Source organism: Megascapheus bottae, chromosome 1 (assembly GCF_031878675.1).
Source record: "Megascapheus bottae isolate mThoBot1 chromosome 1, mThoBot2.hap1, whole genome shotgun sequence".
NCBI lineage: Eukaryota > Metazoa > Chordata > Mammalia > Rodentia > Geomyidae > Megascapheus > Megascapheus bottae.
In genome coordinates, this window is record NC_143509.1 from 1,896,534 (window position 1) to 1,916,818 (window position 20,285).

General features: G+C 59.3%; 2 protein-coding genes across 3 annotated transcripts; one reads left to right on the plus strand and one right to left on the minus strand.

Annotated features, from left to right (window-relative positions):
* Positions 1-912: 912 nt before the first annotated feature.
* Positions 913-3,489, plus strand: Ndufb7 (NADH:ubiquinone oxidoreductase subunit B7). Its single transcript, XM_090336109.1, has 3 exons — positions 913-1,105; positions 3,039-3,207; positions 3,292-3,489. Exons 1-3 carry the CDS (start codon positions 994-996, stop codon positions 3,422-3,424), a joined length of 414 nt encoding a protein of 137 aa, XP_090192235.1. The 5' UTR covers positions 913-993; the 3' UTR covers positions 3,425-3,489.
* A 76-nt stretch (positions 3,490-3,565) lies between these two features.
* Positions 3,566-19,997, minus strand: Tecr (trans-2,3-enoyl-CoA reductase). Of its 2 annotated transcripts, XM_090336065.1 has the most exons (13): positions 19,860-19,997; positions 5,912-5,962; positions 5,401-5,452; positions 5,124-5,168; positions 4,932-5,035; positions 4,748-4,863; positions 4,575-4,680; positions 4,363-4,435; positions 4,237-4,280; positions 4,097-4,154; positions 3,936-4,024; positions 3,813-3,858; positions 3,566-3,740 (listed from the first exon to the last, which is right to left on the minus strand). In XM_090336065.1, the coding sequence occupies exons 1-13, from the start codon at positions 19,872-19,874 to the stop codon at positions 3,613-3,615; spliced, it is 927 nt and encodes a 308-aa protein (XP_090192191.1). In that variant the 5' UTR covers positions 19,875-19,997; the 3' UTR covers positions 3,566-3,612. The 2 variants fall into 2 exon arrangements, with proteins under 2 accessions (XP_090192191.1, XP_090192190.1); XM_090336064.1 differs by lacking the exon at positions 19,860-19,997 and having other exon boundaries at positions 5,912-6,126.
* Between the last annotated feature and the right edge of the window lie 288 nt (positions 19,998-20,285).

Below are 20,285 nucleotides of genomic sequence, written 5' to 3' on the forward strand. Positions count from 1 at the left end.
TCGTGCTGCCCTTTGATTGGTCCCTCCTGCTTCCCCCCCGCCCCCATCATTCACACAACTGTTTGATTGGCCCCCTTCGCCTGCCCCAATCTGATTGGTTGCTCTTGACTTTCCCATTTATTCATGCACACATCCGATGGGTCTCTCCTGATTTTATCCCTATATGTTGTTGTTGCTGTAACAGACAATACCTGAGGCCTGGTAACTTTTCCTTTTCAGTTCTCTTTTTTTATTCGTGTACTTTACTTTATATTTTTGTGGGTCATGGGGCTTGAACTCAGCCTGAGCGCTGTCCCTGAGCTCTTCAGCTCAAGGCTACCTCCCTACCCTGAGCCAAGCCACACTTCCCATTTTTCTAGATGTTAATTGGAGATTAGAGTCTCAGGTCTTTTTGTGCCCGGGCTGGATTTGAACCTGGATCCTCAGATCTCAGCCTCCTGGGTAGCTAGGATGAAGGCGTGGGCCACCGCGCCGGCTTGTTGTTGTTGTTGTTGGAATCCCATTTTTATGTATCTACTTTGCACCCACGGAATCCTCAAGCTCCCTCCTCTTGCCCGGCTTCCCGCGTGCTGGGATCGCAGGCGCGCGCCTCCATGCCTGGCCGCCACCTTTCTTAGGCTTCAGAAGCGAAACGTGCTTTGACAAGTGGCACCGAGGATCCGGCTAGTGGAAGTGCTGGAGCCCGGGACACCCGCGAGCCTGGGGCGGGGACCCGGGGGCGGCCCGGGCGAGGCCGGGGCGAGGCCCCGCCCCGGGCTCGGGAGGCGGAGCCGCCCGAGGCCACGCCCATCGAACGCGGCTGCGCGAGTCCTCTCCCGCCCGGCCGCCAGGCGGCGCGCGATCCCGCCCGGAAGTCCTCCCGGCGCTCACCTCTATGCTCCCCGCCGCGACCGCAGCAACCGGAAGTCATTGCGGCGCAGCGCGGGGCGGGACTTCCGGGCGGGAGCGAGGTCACCCCGGTTGTGGCGGGGCTGGCTCGGTGGCGGAGCAGCCATGGGGGCTCACCTGGCCCGGCGCTTTGTCGACGATGGCTCGGGGGAGCCCGATCCTCTGAAGATGCCCACGTTCCCTCCCGACTACGGCATGCCGGACCGCAAGGAGCGCGGTGAGGCTCTGCGCACGCGCGGGCGTCCGTGCGGGGAAGCGGGACGCTGGGTCCCGGACCCCGTAACCTGGAGGCCTCCGGACTGGGTTCATCCTCGTGCCCGGCCGGGAGGGGCATCGAGCAGGCGTGCGACCCTGCGTGGGGGTGGGAGCCTCGCAGGGACAGGCCTGGCGTGAGCAAATGCCCGGGGACAGAAGGAGACAGAAGGGAAACTGAGGCCGCGGCGCAGGGCCAGCCCCGGAGGCGGAGCGGGGCGGCGGGAGTGCTTGTCTCGCAAGGAGCGTCATTGCCCCCCAGCCAGATGTCACTGTCCCGTAGATGCATGCCCGGGAAAGTGAGGGTGCTACGCTAAGCAGGCCCCTGGGCTGCACCCCTAACCCCCGCTGGTTTTTCTCCTTGGGGAGCACAAGTCCCCGTCCAGGCACCAGCGGCCGGCACGCTGCGATCCCGATCCCGCGCACACAGCTCCTGGCCCCGCCGACCTCCCCCAGGCCGGCCTCGCCCAGGGGGTGTCGGGTCCCGCTGAAGTTCCATCCTCCCTGTGCTTAACCCCCAAACCTGGATGCCCCAGCGATCTGAAATGTTCTTCCCGCGCGTTCCTAGCCACCCCTCCCAACATTCTCTCCCTTCACCCTTGCCGGTTCTTGCCCTGGTCCCTGCCGGCTGGCGTGTGTCACCTTCCCCTGTCCTAGCACGAAGCGGGCGCCCTGCGTGGCCTCTGCAAAGCTGAGCGGAGGGAGGGTCTAGGCGAGTGAAGTGAAGGTGTGCTTTGGTTTAGGAGGCCCAGAGAGAGGCGGGGACCTCGACTGGGTGCATGTTAGGAGGGCATCACACGAAACAGACCTGGGCAGGGGAGGCGAGCCCTGAGATGACGAGGGCAGAGGGCAGGAAACCCGGACCTGGTCTCACCAGACCGCAGCCCAGAAGCCAGGCTGGATGAACCAGCGCCAGACAGGAACTGCAGCCCATCCATGAGGGGACAGTGTTTTGAGATCGTATTTGGTTTAAGGTGGGGGGGGGGAGTGATCTTTTGTCAGTGTGTGTTGCTGAGGACTGAACTCAGGAACCAAGCATGCCTAGAATCCCCTCAGCACATTTGTTAGTTGGTGGTTGGGAAAGGGGGTACTTTTGTTTTGTACCAGTACTGAGCACTTGAATTGAGTGTCTGAACTGAGTTTTTGTGCTCAAGGTGAGTGCTCTACCACTAGGGCCACAGTGCCACTTCCAGCTTTTTCATCGCCTTGGCAGACTTTGAACTGCCGTCCTCAGATTTCAGCCTCCTTCGTGGCCAGGATTACAGACCTGTGCCGCTGGTACCATGGAGAAGTTTGAACTAAGGGCCTTGCGGGAGCTCTGTCGTGAGGCCTCTGCCCCACCCCTGGTGAGCTTGGTTTTTGTTGTTGTTTTTGCCAGTCCTGCCTGGGTTTGAACTCAGGGCCTGAACACTGTCCTTGGGCTTTCTCAAGGCTAGAGCTCTACCACTTGAACCACAGCACCACTTCTGGTTTTTTCTATGTATGTGGTACTGTGGAATGGAACCTGGGTCTTCATGCATGCTAGGCAAACCTTCTACCACTAGGCCAAACTCCCAGCCAGGTGAGCTTGTTTTGCCGGTGCAGGGCAAGGCCCAGGGTCATTGGCACAGATCAGGAGTGGCACCTCTCTAGGACTGGCCTGAGTCCACTTCTTCTTCCCCTGTCCAGCCTCTTGAAGGCCCTGTGAGGCCAGTGTGGTCAGAGCCCGTGTGGCTCCGTGACCCCACTGACAGTCCTGGCCCTCGTGTGCCCACCCTGTGAATGCTCAGGACCAACCCAACCCTTCCAACCTTCCACTTCTGTGGGGCCTCCGCACGCCTGTGACTCCTGCGGGGGCCCCGGCCCCTGGGATGGATGGGGCTCATGGGCCGCACTAAGCCCCAGCCTGGTCCCTGCAGTGATGGTGGCCACGCAGCAGGAGATGAACGACGCGCAGCTGACGCTGGAGCAGCGGGACTACTGCGCCCACTACCTCATCCGCCTGCTCAAGTGCAAGCGGGACACATTCCCCAACTTCATGGCCTGCAAGCACCAGCAGCACGACTGGGACTACTGCGAGCACCAAGAGTGAGTCCCGCCCCGCTGTCCCGCCCCACCCCTCCACCCCCCCCTCTGGCCCTCGCCCCAGCCTGAGCCCCCTCTGTCCCCCAGCTATGTGAAGCGAATGAAGGAGTTCGAACGTGAACGGCGGCTACTGCAGCGCAAGAAGCGGAGGGAACACAAGGCAGCCAAAGTGGCCAAAGGCGAGGTGATCGGCGAGGTGGGCCCCGAGGTGGCCTTGTAGGCGGCCACGCCGGCCTGGGAGCCCCTGAGAAATAAACGCCTGCCCGCGGGCGGCGCCCGTCTCCAGCCCGTGGCTTCCTGTGCGGAGGGGAGGGTGGCTAGGGGTCGCCGAGCCCGGGGAAGAAGACACACAAAGTCCAGCTGGCGAGCAGGCCGTTTTATTCGGGGTGCAGGAGGGCGGGTGGGGTGCTAGAGCAGGAAGGGGATGATGGGCATGCGCAGGGGCGGGTAGTCGCGGAACTCCTTCAGGTAGCTGCGGTGCTTGCCCTTGGCCCAGATGGTCATCTGGGTGAAGCCCACCAGGGAGAAGAGAGCCACTGCGGGGCAGAGCGGGGCGGTGTCAGGGCGAGGGGGGGCCCCTCTGGGAGGGGGGGAGGGGGTGCACTCACCTGGCACGCACTGCGTCATGATGGCAAAGCCAATCCAGGACCCCACCTGTGGACAGTGCCGGCGGGTAAGCACCGGGCCAGGCCCCTCCCCAGCCCGGGGTGCGGAGACCCGGCCGCCCTCACCTCGTAGGTGTAGTTGGGGCAGGACACCAGCAGGAAGAGCCACGTGAAGGGGTTCTTGGTGGGGTACGGGATCTTCCTGGTCTTGGACCCTGGTGGGCAGGCCGGAGGTTGGAGTCACCCCGGGTCTGACCCGACCTCCCTGGGCGCCGGCCCACACTCACCAGCAGGCCGCAGGTCCCGCAGGGCCATGTGGATGGAGAAGTTGCCCAGCTGGCAGATCTGCGAGGAGGAGGAGCGGGCTCAGCCAGAGCCCCGCCCCGTCCCGCCCCTCCCCGGCCCCGGGCCACCCCAACCTCCTTACCACGAAGATGGCCAAGGCCAGCTTCACCTGCTGAGCGCCGTAGGCTGCGGAGGAAGCAGGGGAGTGGTGAGGGCAGGGCGGAGGGGTTGGGGAGGGGGTGTCGGGGTGGGCGTCGAGGACACTCACCGGGCGGCGTGTAGAGCGGGTGGTTGATGTAATACGCCATCCACGCCGCGAAGCCCCAGTAGTAGGTGCAGTTCTGAAAGCGAGCGGGAGGGACGGGGAGGTGGGCGGGGCGGCCGGCAGGGGGCGGGGCCTCCGGGGGCGGGGCCTCCGGGGGCGGGGCCTCCGGGGGCGGGGCCTCCGGGGGCGGGGCCTGCGGCGCTGCGCTCGCTCACCTTGAAGATGTTGCGCAAGGGCATGGTGCCGTGGGAGAAGCGGTGCACGAAGAGCGTCTCCAGCAGGCGCTTGACGTAGTGGAAGGAGTGGCAGATGCAGGCGAGGCTGTGGGGGAAGCGAGCTCAGGGCGCCGCGGGGCCGCCCGCCCCCCCACCCCGGGCGCCCCACTCACTGCACCACCGAGTGCCGGCTGGACGTGAAGTCGTGTTTGTGGCCGTAGATGAAGGGCACGCGGAAGTAGAAGAGAAGGTAGATGAACAGCGGGCCGGCGTACTCCGTCAGGAAGACCTGGGGGCGCGCGGGCTGTCAGGGGCGGGCGAGCCCCACGGGGAGGGGCAGGGGGAGGGGGCACTCACCGTCACCCAGCTGATCTGGGCACCCAGGTCCCGGAAGTAGAGCGTGGCCGTGGTGCCCACGGGCAGCTTCTGCAGGACATCCTCATCCTTCAGGGACTTGCCCTCTGCAGAGAGGCGGCCGGGGCTCAGGGCTGCCCGGGTCCCCTCCCTCTGCCCCCGGAGCCCAGGGGCGCCCCACACAGCCATACTCACTGGGGTCCAGGCGGAGGGACTGGCGGGCAGGGTACCACTGCGGATCTGCAGGGACAGTGGCAGTCACGAGGCAGTAGACCCCTGCTAGGCACTGCCTCCCGTGTGCCAGCCCCCCGGGATCCCACAGCCCACCGCCCTGGCCAGGCTGCTGGAAGGACACAGGCAGGATGGCAGAGGCAGCCTTTGTCCTTCGAAAGCCCTGCAAGGGCGTCCCCGAGATGGCCATGCCTGGAGAAGCCAGGGCCGGGTGGGGGGTGGTAGGAGGCCCGGGACTCACGGGTCTTGGTGAAGAGGTTCTTGATTTCTGCAATGGTGGCCTGAGGCTCCACCTGGAAGACAGGGTGTGTCAGGCCCAGGCCTTGGAGCCAGGAGGGCTGCTGCTCTGGGAAAGGGGAGTTGGGGCCCAGGCCCCCTTCCCACATGGGCTAGGCAGGAGTGTGCAGCCTGTCTAGGGAGGGGGCTCTGAGCCACGGGCACCCAGGATGGGCCCAGCTAGCTAGGAAACAGCAGAGGCCCCTAACCACCTCTGTCCCAGGAGCAACGGCATTTGTGGGGTCCCCATCTGCCTGGGGCTGCTCTGCGCCACCCCAGGGGTAGCATCGGCTCCCACCTTCCCAGACTCCAAGCCCCACGGAGGCTGCTTCCCTTCTGGCTCTAGGCAGGGCCACCTCCTTGGCCACCCAGGACCGCAGCTGCCTGCTGTGCCCAGACATGGCAAAGCCCCTTGTGTGTCCTTGTGGGCATAAGGGCTGGCCTGCGGCAGCAGCAGACCGGGGTGCTGGTCCTACCTTGTCCAGGAAGCAGAGTTTCTCCCTGGTCTTTGCGTCCAGGATCTCCACCTCAAAGAAGAGAACAGCTTTCTTAGCTTTCTTGGTTACTTTGGGGGGCGCAGGCCGGGGAAAGCCGTTGAGACTGGGGCTGGGGCCCTGGCTGGCCTCCCGGGCCACCAGGCTCAAGCTGAGGTCCATGCGGCCCGGCTCCGCTCTGCCCACCCAGGCCTCGGCCCAGCTGCCGGCCGTCGGCCCCACCACCCACCTCCCAGTGCCCGGCAGCGCCAGGCCAGGCAGTGATCAAATTCCGCTGTGGTGCTGGGAGGGAGTCTGTGCCTGCCCTGGCACCACCAGCTTCGGTGCCAGCTGTAACATGAGTGGCACCAAGACATGGCCCAGCTAAATATAAAATCCTCCGAAGCTGCGTCCCCAAGAGTCATGGCACGGTGGCAGGGGAGCCCAGAAGAGACATGGCCCCCAACAGCATAGGGGCAGCCCCCACACCCACCTTGCCCAGACAAGGGCAGGGGCCTGGGGTCTCCCCAGAACCCAGTTAAGGCGTGGCCTTCCCTGAGCTTAGAGGAGCCCCAGGGCATTGCGAATCCATGGCGTTCATCCTGCACTTCCCTGCTGTGCTGTGAGACGAGGGATCACTTTCCTTGTGATTTGTGTTACTAGGAGGGTGACAGATTCCACACCAAGTGCTGCTGCAGAGTCTGGCCCACAGGGGAGGAAAGTGGGGTACAGGCAGGTGATTCCCACAGCCCTCATACCTACAGGTCACCTATACAGCCACCGACCTCCACCCCCCAGGGGAGCCCAGCCAGGCCCTGAGCCCCCATAGGCCAGGGTACCCAGCCTAAGGTAGGGCCGGGCGGGAGCTGCAGTCTCCAGGGAGTGGAGAGGGAGGACAGATGTCGCCACCAGCCTGGCCCGTTCTGAGTCAGTCTTTCCTTTCCCACCCTGGAGTTGTTGGGGAGGCCAGAGGAGGTATGCCCTGGCGTGCTCCCCCACCTCAGAGAGGGGGGAGGGAAGAGAGGAGGGCAGGACCACCACCATGACACTGACAGAAGCCACCGTCCACAAATGCAGGCGTGAGGCAGCATGGAGACCCAGGGGTGCCATCACAGCTCCCCTGGCCGTCCTACACCCGCCCCCATGGGCATCAGGCCTGGCCCTGGGAAGGGAAGTGCTGGAGGTCACTTGCAGCCCACACGGGGCTCTGCCCAGCTATGGCCTTGAGGGGGGGGCAGCTAAGCCCCATCCTAGGACAAAGCTGGGCAGAGTTGGCAGCACAGCGTGGAGGCCAGGGAAAGAGACAGGTGCACAACCAGCCATGGAAACCCGGGCCCCACGCGCCCGGGAGCCCCTGCAGCCACAGGGACAGGTGGCCTCGAGTTCCTGCGGAACCACTCAACACCTTAAAATACAACCACCCCCTCCCTGCAGCCAGCTGCGGGGGGGTTGGGGGGGCCTGAAACTCTACCCTTCCCTGCTGTCCATCGGGGGCCTCAGCTGGCAGGAGGGGGTGGCAGGGAGAGGGGCGGTGCCCAGAGCCCAGCAGCCACAGCCAGACCACAGAGAAGAGGAGCCACAGGCGCCCTATTGAGGTATGTCAGGGCCCCAAGGCCCCGACCCCCAGTCTAGTCTCTTCCGGATGCAGATATGGTGGGGTCCAGGACCCTTGGGGCTCTGCCACAGGTGCAAGACTTGTGGAAACAAATAGCACAATGAAGGCTGCATGGGGGGGCAAAAAGGAGAAAAGGGGGTGCCACCAGGAGACAGGCTGGCCATGGGCAAGGGTGGGACAGTGAGAGAATGGTGGCTAACTACAAGATCGCCCTCTTATTTTTTGTAACAGGTCTGGGGCTTGAACTCAGGGCCTGGGCACTGTCCCCAAGCTTTTTTCCTCAAGCCTGACACTTTATAACACTTGAGCCACAGCTCTACTTCCAGCCTTTCTGGTGCTCATCTTGTAGACTTTACTGCCCAGGCTGGCTTCCAATCCCAGCCCTCAGATCTCAGCCTTCTGTGGAGGTGCAAGTACAGGAGGGGACCACAGACGCCGGCTGTCCCATAACTTTTTCATCAAGGCGGGTGCTCTAACACTGGAGCCAGAGCTTCGGTTCTAGCTTTTTGCTGGTTGACTTTGCTGGCCGGCTGGCTGTGCATGGAGACCCCAGATTCCAGCCTCCTGAGCAGCTGGGATTGTCAGTGTGGGCCACCACTAATAAGTTCCCGGCTCCTTTTGGGGGCAGTGAAACTTAAGTTGTAGAAGAAGGTGAGAGGGTGCTAAGTGTCACTAGACTGTGACAGTCACTGTCACAAACATGTCTGTGATTGCCAGGCAAGAGTCCTACCGAGGGCCACCCCAGAAACCAACAAGTGCATTCTAGGGGTAACAACTGGCCACAAGGACCCACCAGGAACAGAAATGAGACAAAGGGCTCCGGACAGGGGAGGCAGAAGAACTGCCCTGACCACCGGGCCCCCCCTGCTCCAGCTGTTCTACAAGGGGGAGTCAGGGACTGCAGGGGGCTGGCCTTGGGTGTGGCACTGCGGACAGAGGACATGGAGGACAGGACGCCTGATGGGCATAGAGACATTGCAGGGGGGAGGGGGGAGGGGGGTCTGTGCTGACAGCCCCACTAGCAGGGAAGGAATTCTTACCCAGAGGCCCAAAGTTCCTCAGCCAAGCCAACAGCAACTCAGGCTAGGCCAAGGTCAGGGCGTGGCCAGGGGCCAGGGCCAGGGCCAGGACAGGGTGGCTGAAGCCCACCCTGCAAAGGGCGGGGCTGGAGGGGTGGGGCCAGGCTTCCTCCAGCCCCGCCCAGAGCTGTGGTTAGCAGGCGGGAGGGGGCGCTCTTTGTCTACCTAATCCTGTGCCTATACTCCACAGACCTCTTGGGTCTTCGGTGCCTTGCTGGGCTCAATCCCTAGAACCCCCAAAACTCCACGAACTATCAATCCACAGACATTACCCATCCACCTCTGCTAGGCAAGGTCGGAGCTGTCCTGAGCGAGACAGGTCCCTGCCCCCAGAACCCTGGGACCTCCACCCTAGCCCCTGGCCACCCCAGGCCTTTCCTGGCTCATCCTCTACTGCTGTGGAGGACTTGGGGCTCCCCAGCTCCCCTCTCTGGCAGCCCAAGTCCAAGCAGGTTGTGGCTTTGAGAAAAACTGGACAGTCCCACCGCTTCCCACACAGCTCACACAGCGGCCCATGGCAATTCCAGCGGGCTGCAGGAGGAGCAGGACCCCATCCTAGATAAATACCACTGGAGGAGGGCAACGCCCGGCCAGCGGGGCAGGCTCTGAGCTGCAGACTGGCTGTGGGTGAAGCCCAACACCTCTCTGCTGCCCCCTTGTGGCCATGGCAAGGTCCTGGGATGGCCAGGGCACTTGCTGTGCAGGCCCAGGACAGAGGGGGACCCAGTGAGCCCCAGCCCAGCCTCGAGCCCTTGGGGAGCTCTGCTGCCCTCCCCACACAGACACCCTCGTGGTCCCCAGGGCAGGGGACCAACACCAATCCCACCCTCACATGGCCTGTGTGGGGATTCTGCACGGGGTGCAGGGAGAATGAGGGCATGAGGTAGGGGACAGATGGCCGCCATTCATGCAGGACAGGGCATAGACAAGCAGGCCTTCCACAGGGAAGTCCTGGGAACAAGGCCCACTGGGCCCAAGGGCACCACCCATTCCCCATCTTGGGCAAGATCTAGGCAGACAGAGAAACAAGTGCAAAGTCCAGCCAGGCGCTGGTGGCTCACATCTGCCAGGTTCAAAACGAGCCAGAGCAGGAAAGTCCATGAGACTCTTTCCTCCAGTGAACCACCAGAAAAATGGAAGTGGTGCTATGGCGCAGACTGGAAGAGTGCTAGCCTTGAGGGAGAAAGCTGGGAACAGCGTCCCGGCAACACCAACCAAAGAAAGGTGCAAAGGCCCTGAGGCCAGATGCAGACTGAGGCCAAGTGAGAGGGGCAGCTGGACAGGTTGTCTGGGCCAGCATGCTGGTGAGCTGCTGCTGCCATCTGGTTTGCACCCCTGCCACCTGGAGCTTCCGCCAGCAGGGCGCTGGCCTGCACCGGCCTCCACGCAGGGCCATGGTGGCTGTTAAGTCCGTGGCACAGCCGAAGGCTCAGGGGGAGGCTGAGCAAGGGAGCCTGTGCCAAGTGAAGGCCAGGTACTGCTGAATCACCAGACATCACCCCCCTCCCCGTGTGGGCAGCCTGGCACAACCCAGGCAGTGTGTGCATGGAGCCTGGGGCTATGAGCCCCGCAGTCCTGCAGGGACCCCTCATCACAAACACAGCCTCCCATCCAGCCCTCTCAGCTTCCCCCACTTTTACTGTTCAGAAATCACACTGCTAAGTTAAGTTGCCAGGGAGTGGCACAGGCCACACCTGCTCCGCCAGAAATACCTCTTTCCCTGTTGGCTGCAACCTGTGACCTCCTTTCTCCACCCGAGGGCTGCCATTGCGCCAGCCTCCCTGAGGCGCCTCAGTGGGAACAGAATGTCACCCAGGGTAGGAAGGGCAGAAAAACACCAGCCTCCCACACCTGGCCCAGGACCAGGCCCCTTGGCCTGGACCCGGGACTGGGGCCAGGTGCCCCAGCAGCTTCGGGCCAGAGCAGAGGCTGAGCTGACGTCCCCACCTTTGCCAGCCTCAGTGAGCGATCATGGGGTGTGTGGATCCCTGGGAGGGTGGGTGTGACCCTAAGGGGGACTGGACGGTGCATGGGGGCTCGGGAGAGCGGCTCTCAGCCCCACGGCTCACAGGGCCCATGGAGGGTGTTGCCCCCTCCAACAGACAGGCCAGTCAAACACGGGCCACAGAGTGCAGTGGTGTTCCCTGCATGCTTTGCTGCCCCAGGCTGAGGCCCAGAAAAGCAGGGGAGTCCTGACACAAAGGAGAGGCAAGCCGCAGGGATGAAAGCCAGCGAGCCCGAGCCTCGGCCTCTGTCACACTCACACACACACACACACACACACACACACACACGCCTCTTAGGGTACCCTAACATCCACAGAGCATGGCAGTTAAAGATGATCACTGGAGCTGGGCGCCGGTGTTCATGCTAATCATGCTGCTACCCCAGCAGGCTGAGCTGAGGAGCAGGGTCTGAAGCCAATGCAGGCAGGAAAGTCTGCGAGACTCTTATTTCCAATTAACCAGGAAAAAAGAAAAAAAAAAAGCCAGAGGCGACATTGTGGCTCAAGTGGTAGGGGGCTAGTCTGGAGCCAAAAAAGCTCAAAGTCAGTGCCTAGTCCCTGAGTTCAAGACCCGGGAGCAGCACAAAAATAGAAAAAATAAAAAATGAAAGTCCGGGCATGGTGGCTCACGTCTGTAATTGTAGCAACTCAGGAGGAGACTGAGATCTGAGATCAAGGTTCAAAGACCGCAGGGGGGAGGGGGGGGACGACCTAAAGACCTTGAGACCTTGAAACGCTTATCTCTCCAATTAATCCAAGAGAAAGCGGGAAGGGGGGCTGTGGCTCAATGGGTAGGGCCGTACGTAGCCTTGAGCTGAAGAGCTCAGAGACAGCGCCTAGGCCCAGAGTTCAAGCCCTACGACAGACAAAAAAAAAAAAAGAAAATTATTTAAAAACATTACTTTAGGGGCCGGGAGTTTGGCCTAGTGGTAGAGTGCTTGCCTAGCATGCACGAAGACCCGGGTTCAATTCCTTGGTACCACATACTTAGAAAAAGCCAGAAGTGGTGCTGAGGCTCAAGTGTAGAGCTCTAGCCTTGAGAAAAATCCAAGGACAGTGCTCAGGCCCTGAGCTCAAGCCCAGGACTGGCAAAAAAAAAAACAAAAAACAAAAACAAAAACATTACTTTAGAGGGATGTGGAACTCGCCCGTAATCCCAGCACTTGGGAAACAAAGGCAAGATGGTCAGTTCAAGATCAGGCTTCAACACTCATCTCCAAAAACAAAAACGGTTGTTCCAGCGCCACCTGGAGGCTGTAGACACGGCTTACCCGTCACACTCACGGCCAGCTGGGACCAGGAAGCACCAGTGAGTGGCTCTGGGAAAGCCAGCTGGAGCAGGAGAGTCTGCGAGACTCTTATCTCTAAGTAACCAGCCAAAGCGCCCTGGAATGGAGAGGTGCGCAGGTGCATTAGTGATGTGCACAAAAGCCCCCGACAGTGGCCAGACCCTGGGTTCAAGACCCAGGAACAGCATCAAAACAAGCAAAGAGGCCCAGGTTTGTCACCAGCCCAAGTGCCTTAGAACGAAATACTCACATCGCATCCCAGGAGGTTCTGGGGGCCCCACTGAAGCACCCCCTACCCTCAATTCCCAGCCCTCAGCCCCCCCCAAGACAAGGAGGGGCCCCGCTTGCCAGTGGCACCCTCACCTGACGTGGGTCTCTCCATCTCTGGGCAGGAATGCACTGCCCAGCCAGGAAGCTGCAACAGGACCAGACCTGGAGCCTAGCGGCCACCGGAATCCCAAAAACAGCCCAGCCACTAACCACTCACTGCGCCTTCACGCCCCCTGCGGGACGGCCAGCAGGTGAGTCCAACAGCAGACCTGGCACCTGGGGCCCAGCACTCTCCACACCCATCAGCATGGTCTCCTGCCCTCTCCCACAGCGTCTGCTGGCACCAAGGGCATCCCCAGCTCAGCTAGAATGAGACAGGGCTCTTTGATGTTGCACGGGGGGCCGGCTCACTTTGACACTGAGCTACATCCCCAGCCTGGAGGTGAGGTTCTGGGGTTGGGAGAGTGTGTGTGTGTGTGTGCATGCATGCCAGTCTTGCCTAGTGTTCTACCACTTAAGCCACGCCTCCACTTCTAGCTTTTTGGGGTGGCTAACTGGAGATAAGAGAATGTCATGAATGTTCCTGCCCAAGATGGCTTCGAACCACCACTCAGATCTCAGCCTCCTGGGTAGCTAGGACTACAGACCGCCATGAGCCAGCAGTGCTAGCATGAGGTGAGTTTTGTTTTCCTTTTTGGGGTTTTTTTTGCCAGTCCTGGGGCTTGAACTCAGGACCTGGGCACTCTCCTTGGATTTTCTTAATTAAGACTAGAGCTCTGCCACTTGAGCCACGGCACCACTTCCAGCCTTTTCTGTGTATGTGGTACAGAGGAATTCAACCTAGGGCTTTGTGCATGCTAGGTGAGTATTCTAGCTCTAGGCTTAGCTCCTAACCCTTTTTGGGTTTTTTTTGTTTGTTTTTGCCAGTCCTGGGGCTTGAACTCATGGCCTAGGCACTGTCCTTGAACACTTCTTTTTTTTCTTTTGCTCAAGGCTAGCAGTCTGCCACTTGACCTACAGGGCCACTTACGGCTTTTTCTGTGTATGTGATTCCGGGGGACTGAACCCAGGGCTTTGTGCATGTTAGGTGAGCAGTCTACTACTGGGCCACACACCCAGCCTCCCCTTTTTGTTTTATAAGAGCAAAATGCTCCAATTCCATACATTTCCTCAGAGTTCCAGAGCCTCCTGCTTGGACCTAAGGAGGAGAACCATTATTTATAATCTGAAAGCCCCCTACCCCTTTGCCAAAAGAAAACACTAAGACCCCCAGATGCAAGCAGGTGTTCCTTTCCCAGCACCTGCCCCTCTGCAGCTCCCCAAGAAGCACAGGGCATGCGCAGGTGCACAAGGGGGATGGGGGTGGGGCGTGACACCCAGCCCAGCCATGGCCCCAGCACGCCCATCTCCCTGGGGCCAACACATGCAGATGTGGCACTGGACCCTGCCTGTCATGGTGGCCTCGGTCACCTCCCACGCTGTGACCCAGTTCCCGTGGCTTCTGGGGACAGCAGGGCAGGCCCAGCCTGTAAAACCGGCAGCCTCCACTCAGCCTGAGCTTGGATTGAAGAGCTTGGCTTGTAGAGCCACTGTGACCCTTTCCCTCACCAAGCCTTCCATGTGCCAAACTCAGTGAGGAAAAAAGACTTGGTGGCCAGTCGGGAAGGCCTAGGAGTGCTGGCCCTGGGCCAGGCAGGGCTTCAGTTGCTGGGATAAAATGAGAGCACAGAAGATTTGCCAGAGCACCACTTCTAGCTTTTTCTGTGTGCATGGTACTGAGGAATCAACCCCAGGGCTTTGTGCATGCTAGGCAAGCACTCTACCACTATGCCACACTCCCAGCCCCCTTGAGACTCTTAGCTCAGGTTAACCAGCAAAATAACAAATCACTTCAGCTATGGCTGAAATGATCAGAATGCCATCCTGGAGCAAAAACAGCTAAGGAAGGGTGCAAGCACAAGATTTGGAGTTCAAGTTCTAGTTAGTACCTGAGAGGAAAAACAAGGAAGAGAGAAAAATGAAAGGAGAGACTTGAGGGGGTGTGCCTCCAAGGGAGGGGTGTGTCTCCAAGGGAGGGCTGCCAAGACTGGCAGCAGGCTGCGACAGGGGGAGTTTCTGGCACAGGTGGTTAGCCTGGGCTCATCTGAGCTGGTGAGGGCTCCTACAGCACCTGTAATCTGTGGGCCAGTCAACCAATAAAACGCAGGCAAACTGGGTGCTAGCTCACACCTGAAATCCTTGCTACTCAGGAGGCTGAGATCTGAAAATCAAAGTCAAAGCCTGGGCAGGAAAGTCTTTGAGATTCTTTTACCCCCAATTAACCACCAAAATGCCAGAAATACAACTATGGCTCAAAGTGGTAGAGCACTGCTAGCCTTGGGCAAAAGACGCTCAGGACAGCGCCCAGATCCTGAGTTCAAGTCTTGGGACCCACATAAAAAGCAGGGTAGGGCAGCCCCGTGCTGTCTCAGAAGCACAAATAAGAGGATCATGGTTCATGCAGGCTCAGGCAAAAGAGAAAGACCCTATCTCATAGTCAAAGCAGAACGGGCTGGGATAGGAAGACTTGCCTTGCAAGCCAAAGACCTGAGTTCAAACCCCAATACCACCAATAGTCATAATAAAATAGTAAGTCAATATAAATTCTGACATTCCCTCAAAAATGAGCCGCCCACCACCCCCACACGGGGAAAGGGAGCCTTAGCTCCTCCCCACCTCCTCCTGGGTGCCAATGGAGCCAAGCCCTGGAGTCCCTTGTGCTCCAGCCGCGGGTGGGGTGGCATCGACATCCTGAATGGGGGTACCTGGGCTCCCCTCCTTCCGCCACCAGCCAGCGCTGCCCACTCACTTCCAAGGGGAAAAGGAACCCAGCAGGCCCAGGGCGCGTGGACGCCATGGCTCTGGTCCCGCCAGCCCGGCGCCCAGGGCACGGGACCCCTCCACAGAGCCCACCCACCCCCCTGCCCTCCGGAGAGAGGTGGGAGCTGCGCGGGGGCCATGACCCGTGCCTGCCGCCGCCTGTCTTTGAACCTCCGCTCCCAGGATGGCGGCTTTTCCTCTTCCTGTTGCTGGGGCTGAAAGCCAGGGCCTCTGCTAGGCTGGGCAAGGGCTCTACCGCGGAGCCCCGCCCCCGAGGCTAGCCCCGCCCCTCCCGGGGCCACGCCCCGCGGCTAGCCCCGCCACGCCACGCCCCCGCCGCCCTCCCAGTTTGCTCCACCCAGCGGGCTTTGCTCCCGTTCTCCCCGTGGGACGTCCCCGCCGTCCGCGCTCACTCCGCGTGGAGGAGGCTGGGGCGGGAACTTGGGTGCATGGACTCGGGGTATCCGCGGTGACAGGGGAGATGGCGAGCAGGGGGCGCCCGCCCAGCCGCGGCGGGACCCACACTTCCAGTGTTGCCACAGGGCAGAAATAGCAGTAAAAGCCGGGCGCGGGGGCTCAGGCCTATCATCCTAGATACTCAGGAGGCTGAGATCGGAGGATCTAAGTTCAAAGCCAGCCCGGGCACAAAAGGACCAGAGACTCTTATCTCCAGTGAACCTCTAGAAAACGGGAAGTGGGGCTGGGCTCAAGGGTAGGGCGGTAGCCTTGAGCTGGAGAGCTCAGGACAGCGCCCAGGCGGAGTTCAAGCCCCATGACCCACAAAAGAGAAGAAAGAGCAGTAAAATGTGCTTCCTGACCGGCTCTGGAGGGGGAAGCTCCTCCCACCTGGCGGGGTGGGGGGAGGGAAGTGGGCGGGGCCGGCTGCACTTCCGGAGGGGCGTGGCCCTGCGCCGGGGGCGTGGCCTGCGGTAGAGGGCTAGCCTAGCATACTTGAAGCCCATAAACAAGTAAACTGCACTTCCTAACCTCCCAGGCCTCCCGGGGGCAGGAAGGTATTTGGAAGTCTAAACTTCGCGCTGCATCAGAGGTCACTGTAGGAAGCTAGTCTGTTTTTCTTTTTTAATGGCAGTACTGAGGTTTGAGTGCGTGGCAGGCAGGTTCCTCTACTAACTGAGATGTGCCCAGCCCTTCTTGCTTTTGTTGGTTTTTGAGTAGGGACCCAGTTTTTTGCCCTAAGCCAGACTGGGTTTCATCCTCCTACCTCTCACCTCCTGAATAGCTAGAATTACATTGGCACAACCACATTCAGCCAAAACTACTCTTCCATGTGGATAACTCAGACCCTCTCTCATCCTATGTGCTAAATCTGAGTGACATTCACCAGACACAGCAGAACTAATCTGCCTGGGTTGGAGGATAGCTCCTACTCCCTGCAGGAATTACTGGTCACCGCCTCGGTGGGGAGCCCCAGGACTGAAACCAGAGAATGATAACAACACAGAAAACTACAAAGGGGGGGGGGGCCTGGGAATGATTTTTCCAAGGTCATTTGGTTTCTGTGTGGGTTCTGCAGGGCTGGGTATGGTCTGTGGGCCTTGTACAATGCTACATGGGTGCTCCACTGCTGCTCACACCCCCAGCGCCTCCAAGGCCAGGGGGAACAGTGAGACTATATCCCCCTTTCCTCTGGCAGAGGGAAGGCTTGAGCAGGAAAGCCTGGGTTCTCCAGGTCAACCATGCACTTGAGCGGAGCCCAGTTTCTTAGAACAAAAAGATCCTCAAGAAACTCCTTTGGGCTCCCATGGCTCACGCTTGTCATCCTAGCTACTCAGGAGGCTGAGATCGGAGGATCGAGGATCGAGGTTCAAAGCCAGACTGGCACAAAAGTCCATGAGACTCTTATCTTCAGTTAACTACCAGAAAATTGGTAGTGGCGCTGTGGCTCAAGTGGTACAACAATAGCCTTAAGCTAAAGAGCTCAGGAACAGCATCAAGGCCCAGAGTTCAAGCAAGTACAAGGCCTTGAATTCAGTCCTCAGCTCTGAAAAAAAGAAATCTACTTCATTAGATATTTTTCCCCCATGTGTACCAATACTGGAGCTTGAACTCCAGGCTTCAAGCTCTCCTGTGCTTTTGAGTTCAGGAAGGATGCATTCCCACACATCCAGCTTTTCTCTGGTGAACCAGAGATAAGTCTCTCAGACTTCTCTGCCCCAGCTGATTTCAAACTCCGATCTTCAGATCAGAGCCTTCTGAGAGTAGCTAGGGTTCTTTATCTGACGTATAACAGAAAAGCGAAACTGGCTGCATGATGGAGAGTGGGCTTTCCGCCTGACCCCTCCTCCAGGGTTGGACGGAGAGTGTGAGAGGTTAAAGTATACTGGAAAAAACCTTATTCTGAGAGCAGAGTTGATTGGGAGAGAGGGGAACAGCAAAGGGACAACATCTCATTCTTGACATTATGTCGAAAGTGGGGGGTGAGGAGGCCTTGAATGTGTGATCCTAGCTTCTCAGGAGGCGGAGATCTGAGGATCACAATCCAAAACCAGCTGGGGTGGAAAAGTCCACAAGACTGTTCAATTGAGCAGCAAAAAGCCAGTGAGGTCAAGCTCCTATATGAGAACAAAGAGGAAGGAAGGGGGGAAAAAATTTCCTTAAGAGGAAATCCCTAGAGCTAGTTCAGATGGAAGTTATCAGGGCTTGAGGGCTTGGCCTTTACACAGGGAGTTATTGTTCAGTGGGGGCAGAATTTCACCCTTACAGGATGATACTTGGAGATACACAGTGGTGATAGTCTCATAAGAACCTGAAGTGGCCACGTGCGGTGGCTCAAGCCTGTCATCCTAGCTACTCAGGAGGCTGAGATCTGAGGATGAAACCAGCCCAGACACAAAAGGACCTGAGACCCTTATCTCCAATTAACCTCTAGAAAACAGGAAGTGGGGCTCGGTTCCAGGGGTAGGATGGTAGACATGAGCTGAAGAACTCAGGGACAGCACCCAGGCTGAGTTCAAGCCTCATGCCCCCCCACACACACACACACAAAAGAACCTGAAGTGGTTTTTTTGTGCCAGTCCTGGGGCTTGAACTCAGGACCTGAGTGCTGTCCCTGAGCTTTTGTGCTCAAGGCTGGCACTCTACCACTTGAGCCACAGTGCCACTTCCGGCTCTTTCTGTGTATGTGGTACTGAGGAATCAAACCCTGGGCTTCATCCCTAGAATGCTAGCCACTCTACCACAAAGCCACATTCCCAGCTCTTGTATTTTGTTCCTCAGAAAACATCTTGCTACCTTTGCCCAAGCTGGCCTCTTGTCTCAACACCCATTTGTCTCACTTTTCTGAATGGCGTGGAATACAACCAGTGGCACGACCCTGAGACATGTAGTCACAAACAGGAGTTCAAATGCATAGCCCTGGCTATTTGGGAGGATAGAAGCTCCAGGCTAACTTTTTTTTTTTGCCAGTCCTGGGCTTGAGCTCAAGGCCTGAGCACTGTCCTTCGACTTTCTCAAGGCTAGAGGCTCTACTACTTAAGCCTCAGCACCACTTCTGGCTCTTTTCTATGTATGTGGTACTGAGGAATCAAACTCAGGTCTTCATGCGTGCTTGACAAGCATTCTACCACTAGGCCAAACTCCCAGCCCCTCCAGGTTAACTTTTAACGTGTTCAAAACTAATCTCAGTCACTAAAAAGCTGGGCACTGTGCTCCATGCTTAGAATCGCAGCTGCATGGGGAACACAAATACAAAGACCCCACCTGAAGAGAAAGAAAAGAATAAACTACAAAGCACAATGGGTTAGGGAGCACAGCTCATGTGGTAACTCACATGGCTGCCAAACCTAAGAGCCTGAGTTCAAATCCCAGTACCACAAACACACACATACACACTCAAAAAGGTTACAAGAAGGCTGGGAGTTTGACCTAGTGATAAGAGTGCTTGAGAAAGCCCAAGGACAGTGCTCAGGCCCCGAGTTCAAGGCCAGGACTGGGGGGAGGGGAGAAAGGTTACAAGAACTCTCTCAACTTAGTTTAAGGATTTACTTAACATATTAACATAGTGGGCTAGGTGTTGTGACCCTGAAGTAATGGATTCCTGTCCAGAAACTTGATTTCAGCTCTAGAATCTCACTGCTGAAGAGCAGGACACTTATTCTATGAATTAGAACAGACAGCTACTTAAAGGTGGGCTATAACTCTGGCGATTCCACTTCCAGCGAGGTCGGCAGGCGCATGGGAAGGACGCCCGAGTTTCCTCTGCCTTCTAGAGTGGCCGTGGGCCTGAGGTCTCTCCCTGGTGACACGGGAAGGCGGAGGGACCTGACCTCTGGGGTCACCAGCAAGCGAGGTGTTAGCTTTGCCGCTGGGCGGGAGGCGGCGGTGGAGGAGCATCGCACGGCCCGCCTGCACCTCCAGGGCACCGGTCCAGGTGAAGGATGGGGTGCAAAGGTCACAGGTGGGGGCTGGCCGCCCCGTCTCCACCGCAAGCCCAGGCGAGGAGACGGGTGCAGGGCTTGGGAAAAGGACCACACACCTCCGCTCTTCCGGCAGGATGAAGTCTCTAATCCGGCCCACCAAGGGGAGTTACTCACATCTGCCTCGCGGTGCAAAGACATGCCCCCCCCCCCGCCTCAAGAAAAGGCGCCCCCAAAACAGCCTGGGTGGCAGATTTATAAATACCTCCCTCGCGCATGCGCAGTGGAATTCACGAGAGGCCCCGGAACGCAGCGGGCGCTCACTGCGCACGCGCCGTCCGGCTCTCCCTCAGCCGCACTAAACGCAAGGTGCGGGGGGGTGGGGGGGGTCCTGTGAGCCCTCCGAGAAAAAGAGAGGCCTACGGTGGCCGCTCGGTCCCGGCTTCGTCCTTTCCTACCTCATAGTGCTTCATGGCTATCCCGCACGCTGGTTCTGGCTGCTGCCGCCGCTAATGCTACCCCACCAGCACGGGACAGAACTCAGCCGCCCTCTCGCGCACTCGCAGCGGTCGGTCGCGCTAGACTAACTGCATCTCCGCGTCCGCCCCGCCCCTCTCCTCCGCGCGCTCCCCGCTAGCCAATCACGGTAGGGCGCGCCCACCCTCGGACCCCGCCCCTCAGGAGGCCGGCCTGTGGGAAGACTTGCGGGTCGCACCACAGATCTGACCAATCAGATTGCGGAAGCTAGCGAAGGGGCGTGGTAGCAGAGGGCGTGGCTACACGAAGGAGCCCGGTCGCCCACCAATCACAAGGGAGCTTGGGCGCTGCCCTTCAAGCCCCGCCCCCTCGCGGCGGTCGCTGTGGAAACCAAGGGAAGCGGCAGT